The 12091-nt window shown below is 34.8% G+C and overlaps 1 protein-coding gene across 5 annotated transcripts in view; it reads left to right on the forward strand.

The window, feature by feature from the left end:
* LOC125670427 (SEC14-like protein 1) overlaps positions 1-12091 on the forward strand; it is a 37177-nt gene that overhangs the window by 11553 nt on the left and 13533 nt on the right. For 3 of the 5 annotated variants that reach the window (XM_048905583.2, XM_048905587.2, XM_048905585.2), the window contains 4 exons: positions 2101-2290; positions 3701-3789; positions 4970-5040; positions 5223-5246. In XM_048905583.2, coding sequence (XP_048761540.2) covers positions 2101-2290; positions 3701-3789; positions 4970-5040; positions 5223-5246 — 374 coding nt within the window. The remainder of the gene's footprint in view (positions 1-2100; positions 2291-3700; positions 3790-4969; positions 5041-5222; positions 5247-12091) is intronic. The other 2 variants (XM_048905584.2, XM_048905589.2) reach the window with 1 other exon arrangement.

Below are 12091 nucleotides of genomic sequence, written 5' to 3' on the forward strand. Positions count from 1 at the left end.
TACACACTGTAACAGACACTACACACTGTAACAGACACTACATACTGTAACAGACACTACACACTGTAACAGACACTGACCAGACACTACACACTGTAATAGACACTGACCAGACACTACATACTGTAATAGACACTGACCAGACACTACACACTGTAATAGACACTACACACTGTAACAGACACTGACCAGACACTACATACTGTAACAGACACTACATACTGTAACAGACACTACACACTGTAACAGACACTGACCAGACACTACACACTGTAACAGACACTACACACTGTAATAGACACTACATACTGTAACAGACACTGACCAGACACTACACACTGTAACAGACACTACACACTGTAACAGACACTACACACTGTAACAGACACTACACACTGTAACAGACACTACACACTGTAACAGACACTACATACTGTAACAGACACTGACCAGACACTACATACTGTAACAGACACTACATACTGTAACAGACACTGACCAGACACTACACACTGTAACAGACACTACATACTGTAACAGACACTACACACTGTAATAGACACTACATACTGTAACAGACACTGACCAGACACTACACACTGTAACAGACACTACACACTGTAACAGACACTACACACTGTAACAGACACTACACACTGTAATAGATACTGACCAGACACTACATACTGTAACAGACACTACACACTGTAACAGACACTACACACTGTAATAGACACTACATACTGTAACAGACAATACACACTGTAACAGACACTGACCAGACACTACATACTGTAACAGACACTGACCAGAAACTACACACTGTAATAGACACTGACCAGACACTACACACTGTAACAGACACTGACCAGACACTACATACTGTAACAGACACTGACCAGACACTACATACTGTAATAGACACTACACACTGTAACAGACACTACATACTGTAATAGACACTACACACTGTAACAGACACTACACACTGTAACAGACACTACACACTGTAATAGACACTACATACTGTAACAGACACTACACACTGTAACAGACACTACATACTGTAACAGACACTACATACTGTAATAGACACTACATACTGTAACAGACACTACATACTGTAACAGACATTACACACTGTAACAGAAACTACACACTGTAACAGACATTACACACTGTAACAGACACTACACACTGTAACAGACACTACACACTGTAACAGACACTACACACTGTAACAGACACTACATACTGTAACAGACACTACATACTGTAACAGACACTACACACTGTAACAGACACTACACACTGTAACAGACACTACACACTGTAACAGACACTACACACTGTAACAGACACTACATACTGTAACAGACACTACATACTGTAACAGACACTACATACTGTAATAGACACTACATACTGTAACAGACACTACATACTGTAATAGACACTACACACTGTAACAGACACTACATACTGTAACAGACACTACACACTGTAACAGACACTACATACTGTAATAGACACTACATACTGTAACAGACACTACATACTGTAACAGACACTACACACTGTAGCAGACACTACACACTGTAACAGACACTACATACTGTAACAGACACTACACACTGTAATAGATACTACACACTGTAACAGACACTACACACTGTAACAGACACTACATACTGTAATAGACACTACATACTGTAACAGACACTACATACTGTAACAGACACTGACCAGAAACTACACACTGTAATAGACACTGACCAGACACTACACACTGTAACAGACACTGACCAGAAACTACACACTGTAACAGACACTGACCAGACACTACACACTGTAACAGACACTGACCAGAAACTACACACTGTGACATAGAGTTTTGTTATAACTGTTAATGGTATTTTACACTTTGACTTTTTATGTATATCAAAATTGTATGTTGATCCATACCAATGTCTAGTACAATTTTCAAATCTTTGAATTAGAAAATATGTGTGTTTTGTATTAAAGCATCAATATCACTGGTCACTGTTATCATCGATGTAAAATATTTAGTATGAGATACTTTTTTTTTTCATCTATAAGATTCCAAAAGATGCTCATATACTGAGATTCCTCAGAGCAAGAGAATTCAATGTTGAGAAAGCACGAGAGATGCTGGTTCATTCCTTGGCATGGAGAAAATTACACAGTATTGATAAACTGCTGGAGACATATTCACCTAGTGACATATTTGCACAGTATTACAGTGGGGGATGGCATTACTCAGATAAAGGTATTTATTTAGATTAACATGCACCCACTTGAAATTGCACAATATAAGATTTGGTTGATGACATACCCTTAAGAGATCTGGAAGTTTATACAAACAGTATCAAAATAAATACAATTAGAACTAGGCACTTGATTGAAGTGTGGAAAATGAACACACTGGGTCATCGACATTAAACGTTACATAGTGTTGTCTTATTGATGGTAGATATTGGATTTTTTTGTTGTTGAGATTTTATTGTACCTAGTTTGCACTTAGTCTAGAACATTTAGTCTGTTTTATGTGAGGACTAAATTGGTTACCATTAACAAAGTTAATTGATAAGGAGAACACTAAGTGATCAATCAATCAGATGGAAGTCAGCTCCCTAATCCCCTCCTTTTTTATACACCCGTCAGATGGGATGAATATGTAATGGCGCTGTCCGCCCATCTTTCTGGACTTTTTTCCATAACGGATGCATGTACAGCAATAAAATTTTTGTCACAATTTCTCCATGAAGCGTAAAAGTAAGTTTGCATTTCAGCTGGTTCGGTGCATCATGACCTACTTTTGGGCTAAAAGTAGGTTGGACAGGTTTCCGGACTTTTTTTTTTATTACAGATACAGATATTGCCCTGAAATTTATTCGCAAGCTTCTTCTCAGAGGAATAGGAGTTCAGTTTTGCATTTTGGCAGGGTTGGTCCATCCAACGTCATGTTTTCCAAACTTTTTCCTGTTATGGATGCATGTACAGTGTTGAAATTTGGTAATAATTTCCCCCTCAAGAGTATAAGAGTGAGTTTACATTTCAGCATGGTGCACCATGACCTACCTTAGGGTTGAAGGTAGATCAAACAGTTTTCCAGACTTTTTTCCCGTTACACATACAGATATTGCTCTTAAATTTAGTCACATGCTTCCTCTCGGAAGAATACAAGTTCGGTTTGGATTTTGGCTGGATTGGTACACCATGACCTACTTTAGCAGAAGAAATAGGTCAAAAATGTTTAGAGACTTATTTTTTGTAATGGATACAGGTATTGCCCTGAAATGTAGTCACAGCCCTCCTCTCAGAGAAATACAGATTCAGTTTGCATTTCAGCTTAATTTGTGCACTGTGAAATGCTTTAAAGCTAAAAGTAGGTCAAATATTTTCCTGGACTTTCTCATTATGGATACAACTATTGCACTGAATTTCTATCATCACTGTCCGACGGGCGGACGTGACGTACCGTTTGCAGTACCCATGTTTTATATTAGTGTCGCTATACAAGGTATAGCAACAATATAAAAAAAAAGAACGGATCAAGAAGCTGATTTTAAGAGATTTGGAAAATTTGAAAGCTGATTATTTTTCAGGATTAAAGATTTGCATTGTAAAAGAATTCTCAACAGAAGTTTATGTATATACAATATTGCTCTAATTGTAGATGGTAGACCTCTATATGTGTTAAAGCTTGGTCAGATGGATGTAAAGGGGATTATGAAGTCCGTGGGAGAGGAAGCCATTCTCAAGCATGTAAGCAGGGTTCACTGAAACAAGCAGGCAGACACGGCGGGATACTCAAAAGTTGCCAGATCTATTCAAAATCAGTTTTGTATAGCAGTCATACAGTCCTGAATAAAATTATTGCAAAATTATCTTTTTATCTCCAGACTGCTGTTAGTAATCAAATTTGGAATTAATGACCATTTTACAAATGATTGAAATATTGATTTGTCTGTTGCATGATTACAAAATTTGAATAATTATAATAAAACTTTTACCAGGCACATTTTATCCCAGTTTGATGGTCCTTTTTGAGGTTTTTTGAAAATGAACTAGTGAGAACAAACTTTACACTTGATGTCATGTTTATAGTTCACATACTGTAAACCAATTTTTATTTGCATGTGAGAAATGTTCACAAGGTCTTTGGTAACCTCATCATCATGAATATTTCTTGCTGCAAACAAGTCCTGGAATGTCTTTCATATTTGTTTAAGATTACCCCAGTCTCAAAAATTAGTTACCACTGCTAAATTGTGAAATAAAGTTGTTGTTAGTAAAAGTTGTTTTAAAGTAACTGCTAAGAATTTTTTTGTAATAGCGATATGAACAGGTTTCATTTCATACACAGTCTTGAAAAAAAAAATTCAGCAACTTAAGGTCTTTTGTCAATATTTTATTGGAATACTACTAGTGGTTTAAAACCCATTAAAGTTAGTATAATGTAAAACACTTCATATTGTAGTGAAAATGCTAGATGGTATTCAAATTGAACTAAACAAACAACTATATATACAGCCTCCTGTGATGACGATTTGATGTGAATGGATCATTGATTAGCTGTAATATATTGATTAGTAAATGGCTTACAAAAACTAGTTACATATTTCTTAATTTTGGAAAGACAGATATGGTACTGAGTGTCAAGATGGAATAAAGTGATTAGCTTTGAATAGATACTAAGAAATCAGACACCTGATTCAAATATTGCCCACCCTGCTTAAAAACAAACTATGTGGCAGTTTAATAGATGAACTGTAATCTCCAACCCAGAGGTATAGGGATTGATTTTTTTTATCAGTGAGCATAAGAAAACACTTAGTATATTGGTAAATCATGAATCTAGGCAAGTGTTGAAAAGCATGTAGAAAATATTAATTTGATAACTAGAGTGATTGCAACATTTTTATTTATTTTATTTTTTTATTAGGTTCTATATGTAAATGAGGAGGGACTCAGGCGAGCAGATGAGGCCACAAAATCCCGGGGGTACCCTGTCAGGTGAGTAGCAATGTCAAGGTCAATACATGACCAATCTGCTTTCAATAGTATCCTTGCAATTATGTCCCTTTGTTCAGCATGCAATGCTTTCATTACTTAAATGTTGGAAGTAATGCAGAAAGTGTAAAACAATAAATTGGTATTGTTATCGGTTTAACATTTTGCTGGATTTCTTCAAACAGGTCTGATGATGTGTTTTTTCCAAGGTAACTTTAATAGAGTGATGTAACAAAGTGTTCTATGTATTCAATTCTAACTGGCTGATTTTCAGATCTCTGCAGCAGCTTTTTATAGACCTTAGCTGTTTGTATATTCTTCACTTTACATATCAATGATTATAACAGATCTTATTATGATGGAGTTTGTTGTTGAATAGTGTGCAGGATTCTAAGCAGACTTGGGCACTTAGTCGCACTCCTCTCCAAGAGCTTGAAGTTTAGGACCATGTGATTTTACTGTTGTTTTGTAGAAAAGCTTGAAATAGAAGATGCGTAATCAAGGAAATGGAAGGCAATAATGGACAAATGTATTTTAGGGAATCATATAAGCAGATTTTTCTTAGTGGTCTATGGAGTGTTTTGATTATTTAGATGAGAATTTTTTCTAAACATGTATCTAAACTAGTGTTAATCATTGCATGTTTATGTAAAATTAATACATATTAATTTAGCATATATTTAAGATATAACACTTCAAAAGTTCTTGTGTATTATTGATTAAACATTGCAGCACATGATTTGTACTGTATATAAATGGGATCCTCTTCATCTGTGTAGGAATCGTCCCAGTGGGAGGCTGCTGATTTGAAAATTGTAATCATTGTAGTCATGAAAGAGATTGAAAGTCCATTTAGAGTATTAGTGTATCAGGTCTCCCGAGGGGGCATGGTGAACAGTGGATGGAAGCACAGTGGGTGATAGTCTTGTTGTCACAGTTTGATGAACTTGAAGCTCAGTGGGTGATAGTCTTGTCACGGTTTGATGAACTTGAAGCTCAATGGGTGATAGTCTTATTGTCACAGTTTGATGAACTTGAGGTCAGTGGGTGATAGTCTTGTTGTCACAGTTTGATGAACTTGAAGCTCAGTGGGTGATAGTCTTGTTGTCACATTTTGATGAACTTGAGGCTCAATGGGTGATAGTCTTATTGTCACAGTTTGATGAACTTGAGGTCAGTGGGTGATAGTCTTGTTGTCAGTTTGATGAACTTGAGGCTCAGTGAGTGATAGTCTTGTTGTCACAGTTTGATGAACTTGAGGTCAGTGGGTGATAGTCTTGTTGTCACAGTTTGATGAACTTGAGGTCAGTGAGTGATAGTCTTGTTGTCACAGTTTGATGAACTTGAGGCTCAGTGAGTGATAGTCTTGTTGTCACAGTTTGATGAACTTGAGGTCAGTGGGTGATAGTCTTGTTGTCACAATTTGATGAACTTGAGGCTCAGTGGGTGATTGTCTTGTCACAGTTTGATGACTTGAAGCTCAATGGGTGATAGTCTTGTTGTCACAGTTTGATGAACTTGAGGTCAGTGGGTGATAGTCTTGTCACAGTTTGATGAACTTGAGGTCAGTGGGTGATTGATTAAATGCTGCTTGTGATACCTTCCCTGCAGAGTTTGAGGGGATACAGTAACATGATGATGATGTGTGAGTGACAGTGTGTGTGTGACACTTCTATAAATAAATTAGGTTCAATGTTGTGTAGAAATATGACCAAATACAATTCAATGCTCTTGTTATTTGTTATGTGGATTGCTATCATCAATGAAATCTTACAATTGTGACAACAGTGTAACTTTCTTGACTGTAAATGATAAAACCTGATGTATGCGCAACGTGCAGAAGATCATCAAATTATTGATGAAAATAAAAAGCTTTGATTGCTCACATGTAGCAATGTACAATATTTGGTAGTTCACTAGACATATAGGTTTATACAAGATGATTATGATGCTGAGATACTGAAAATATGATGTCTGGTGTTTTCATTAATAATCTTCCAGTTTGAGATGTTTTGATGTTTTTCCTAGATGATTTGAGCATTTGATTGTAATGATATCTGGATGATGTGATTGATTATAATGGTTCCTGATTGACTATGATGATATATAATTGACTATAATGATATCTGATTGACTGTAATGATATCTGGTTGACTGTTATGATATCTGGTTAACTGTAATGATATCTGATAGTCTCTTATGATATCTGATTGACTGCAATATCAGGTTGACTGTAATATTTGGTTTAAAGTAATGATATCTGATTGACAATAATGATATATAACTGACTATAATGATATCTGATTGACTGTAATGATATCTGGTTGACTGTTATGATATCTGGTTAACTGTAATGATATCTGATAGTCTGTTATGATATCTGATTGACTGCAATATATTAGGTTATTTAGGTTGACTGTAATGATATCTGGTTGACTGTAATATGTGATTGACTGTAATGATATATGATTGACTGTAATGATGGATCATTGTGTAACGCGTGTCCAGCCGAGTGGTCACTATTTATCTGTGGACACGTACCCGGTTACACCCGGGATTCTGCGGTGCATGTGATTTACAGGAATGCCTGTTGTCTACACGGCAAGAAACGAACTTATTCAATATATTTACGATGATTATTTCAGCCAATTTACCTAATCAATATATTTACTACAATTCGTATTTCAAAATCAAGATATAATTCAACAAGGATTTAACCTAACCCTTTACTTCCCTAAATCCAATGTCCCTGGACAATTGGCCCTTACCAATGTTTCAGACTACCGACCTGAGGTTTCTTATTCTTACCAGCTGATGTCTCCAGCTCACTTTGACACTGGGGTACAGACTTGTTCAGCCTTTATTGCCAAGTGTCAAAGCTACGATGGTTGATCAGCTAGCCAACCTACACTATAAGGCTTATTCGGCTCTAACGTAGCTAACCTACACTATAAGACTTATTCAGCCCTAACATAGCCAACCTACACTATAAGACTTATTCAGCCCTAACGTAGCATTTTACTTACAATGGATCGGCTTATTCAGCTTCTCTTTTGCTTACTTCTCAGCACAGCTGCGGAGATCAGACTGACTGATCTGTATCTGCAGTCCACTGCTGTGTACATAGTATTGGCCCAGTCCATTTCACTGTAGGGAAAACGGGTTATCACCATGGCAAAACCCCATACCACCCGATTTTCTTTGATTGGTATAACCTGATTCATCACAATTCATTATAATGATGTCTGATTGACTGTAAAGATTTCTGGTTGACTTTGTGGTATTTGATTGACTGTAATGATATCTTGTGGACTGTAATGACATCTTGTGGACTGTAATGATATCTGGTTGATGAATGATATATGACTGACTGTAATGATATCTGGTTGACTTTGATAGTGAATGTTTACTGTAAGTTTCATGAGGCTTGAATTGTATTGACATATTTTTCATATACACATATTGTTCATGTTATTCAAGAAAGCATTAAAATACAAAATATGTTATTGTGTTGAAAAATTGCAGAGGTATTGAAGAATGATATTTTTTTCTCTTTTTCTTTAAGACTTCTGTGTACTGGGTAAGGTTGCTGCAATGAAATGGTTCTTCACCCTAAAACTTGGTTACCCATTTCATTTATGGTTTATTTCATGACACTAATTCACACTTCATCTCTTAGTATGAGAGAAAGCAAAACAAATTGGAAAAATATATATTAATGCACAGTACTTCTTTAACATTATTATCAAGTTATGTTATTTTCTTTATTGGCCTCTAAAATTGAATCCACAGTTTTGAAGTGTAGTTTTCCTCTTAAAGTCTTATACAAGCTACAACAAACTTCCTCTTTTCACTACATTGATTGAATTACAATATGATCAGTACAGGGGACTCACAATGACTCAAACTTATATCTCAACGTTCTTCATCTCTTGAAGTAATATCCTGGTTTTGATTTTTTTCTAAAGATATCAACAAGTTTTGTTTCATTATCTGACAAACTCCCAATTTTGTAATGGTAAAATCCTTTAAAATTGACTCCTAATTCCTCGAAAAGCGAATTTATTACACAAGCAGTCAGTCACTGTTGATGGAGATAATAATATATAATAATAATAAGACCTTTATTTAACCAGGATTACATATTTAGCGATAACGCTAGTTTTCAATATGGTCCTGCATATAACATACATACAGACAGATATTAGTAAAATAAACACAGATTAAAAGAAGTAGAATACATATAAACTTAAGAAATAATTATGAATGTAAGATAAATAGAATACAAAATGAAGCTTAAAAAGTATGGTGATAATCTCTAAGATAATTTCTCTTAAAACACGCAACACTCGTTGAGTTTCTTATGTTTTGACTCAAGGCATTCCACACTGTGCTCCCTGAAATGCTGAAAGATCTTCTATAATATTCTGTTTTTGCCCTGGGTATATACAAAATATTTGAATAAGAATTTCTAGTTTGCCTCTGACTGACTTCTGATACATATTTAAAAACATTTAAATAATCTGGCATTAAACCATGTAAAACTTTATACACTAAAATGACTTTTCTATAGACAAAGTAATCTGATAGAGGCAACCACTTAAGTTCTGTAAACATGACATTAGATGGTGTTTCAAAATTTCTGATGTTAAGAATTACCCTTGCAGCTCGTTTTTGCAATATAAAAAGCTTATTCACATTTTCAGCATTTCTTGGATTGCTCCATATAGTACAACAATATGTAAAATGTGGAAAAATCATAGTATTAAAAATCTTCAGCAGCGCATCGTTTGACATAAAATATCTTATTCTTCTTAAAATGCCAATTCTCTTGGAAATCTTGTTCATAAGTGATTCTATATGACTTTTCCAGGACAAAGTTTCATCAATAATAATACCAAGTAATTTTGACTCCTGAACACATTCTATGACATGGTTATTTATCACTAAATTTAATTTTCGATACTTTGATAATTTTTGTGCCGATCCAATAAGCATACATTGAGTTTTAGACAGGTTTAAGCTTAATTTATTTTCCTTAATCCACATTATACTGCGCTGAAGATCTTCATACATCTTTGACTCAATATTTTCCACTGACTTATCTGTTACATCTTGTGAAGTATCATCTGCATACATATTTACATGAGAATGTTTCAGTGCTTGTGGATAGTCATTAATATACAGGATAAAAAACAATGGGCCTAAAATAGAGCCTTGCGGAACTCCAATGGTTACATTTCTTTCCTCCGATAAATTGCCTTTCCAAATAACTCTCTGTGTACGATTTGTTAGATATGATTTAAACCATTCAAAAGTATCATTGCATATGCCAAATGACTTGAGTTTGTGTAATAAAACCTTGTGATTTATAGTGTCAAATGCTTTCCGTAAGTCTATAAAAATTACACCAGTAAGTTTACCTTCATCAATATTTTTAAGCCATCTATCTACTAGAGAAATAAGAGTACTTTCACATGAGTGTTTTGGCCTAAAACCAGACTGACAATCTGTAATTAGAGAATTTACTGACAAATACTCATAAAATGAATTAAAAACATGCCTTTCTAAAATTTTGCTCACACAAGGTAAAATGGATACAGGCCGATAATTATTAACTAGACATTCATCCCCTGATTTAAAAAGTGGTACAACTCGTGCCTTTTTCCAGTCATCTGCACAAGTACATGAAGATATAGAATAGTTGAAAATATATGCAAGAATATCACATACACTGTTTGATGAAAGTTTTAGAAGTTTGACAGAGATACCATCCAAACCTGTTGCCTTTGATGCAGACATACATTTTATCTCATTTTCAATAAATTCTGCAGTTATACCTGCAGATGACCATTGTTCTGAAATCACAGCTGGTAAGGGCATACTTAGCAGTGACTCTTCACCATATACAATGTAGTACAACCAGGGTGTTAATGGGCTTTGTTAAAAGTTTGAAAGTAAGACAATAATAGAGAAGTGTCTCTAATTTTGAGATTTATTCATTGCTGTAATAAATAAAGAATAAAATAGGGGCCTCCGTGGCTGAGTGGTTAGAGCATTGCGCTCAAAATCACACGGCCTCTCACCTCTGTCAGCGCGGGTTCGAATCCCGCTCGCGCCGGTAAGTGAGAAAGTTTCCCAGTTTACTTTCGGAAGGTCGGTGGTCTCTTCCCAGGTACATTGCATCTGGGTTCTCTCTTCCACCAATAAAAACTGGGTGCCACCATATAACTGAAAAATTGTTGAGTGTGGCAGAAAACATCAAAACAAACAAACAAAGAATGAATAGCACAAAAAGATATTCCAGATGAAATAAAGTTTTAAGTATACTACTTGGCAATATAAAATTATAAATTTTACCATTATCTCACAATATTAACAAAGTTATATCTGCTTAGTGTTGATGAAAGTGCTGATTTATGGTATCTTGAACACTTGATTTCTCAAAGTTTTATTATTGTCCCATGGACTTCCAAGTTTTATCACACATTAATTGTTACCATGCGATGTATAGATGTGCAGTTGTGTTTTCTATGTAATATTCCCACTTAGAAGTATAAGTCTGTAACTTGAAGGAAGAAGCAAGTAGAAAAATTTATATGTAACATTTAGTTTCACCATTTAGAAAATGAAAGTACAATCATCATACAACTATTGTGCTTTTTACTAGAACTGCATTTATTGAAAATGATACTGGTTATCAAAACTTTAATTTTGGAACTCTTCAGAAAAAGAAGATACAAAATTATTAGTCATTTGAGCAACTCTGAAATTTGTGATGGCTAAAGATGATTCATTTCTGATTCAAAAATATCTACCTGATTTGAAGATTATTTTTATCAAATGTCATAAGCAAATACCCTACTAGTACCAAAAATTTTAGTTATTGAATTGAATTTCTGATGACAACGAAAATTTTAAAAATTCACAATACTGTTATTTTTCTACCTTTTGTGGATATTTACTCAGTGAGAGTTTCTCAAGTCATTATAACAATGGATTCCTATGAAATGATACCACAAATAATCACATTTTATGTATCAATCTCTAGTCG

Source organism: Ostrea edulis, chromosome 4 (genome assembly GCF_947568905.1).
Source record: "Ostrea edulis chromosome 4, xbOstEdul1.1, whole genome shotgun sequence".
Taxonomy (NCBI): Eukaryota; Metazoa; Mollusca; class Bivalvia; order Ostreida; family Ostreidae; genus Ostrea; species Ostrea edulis.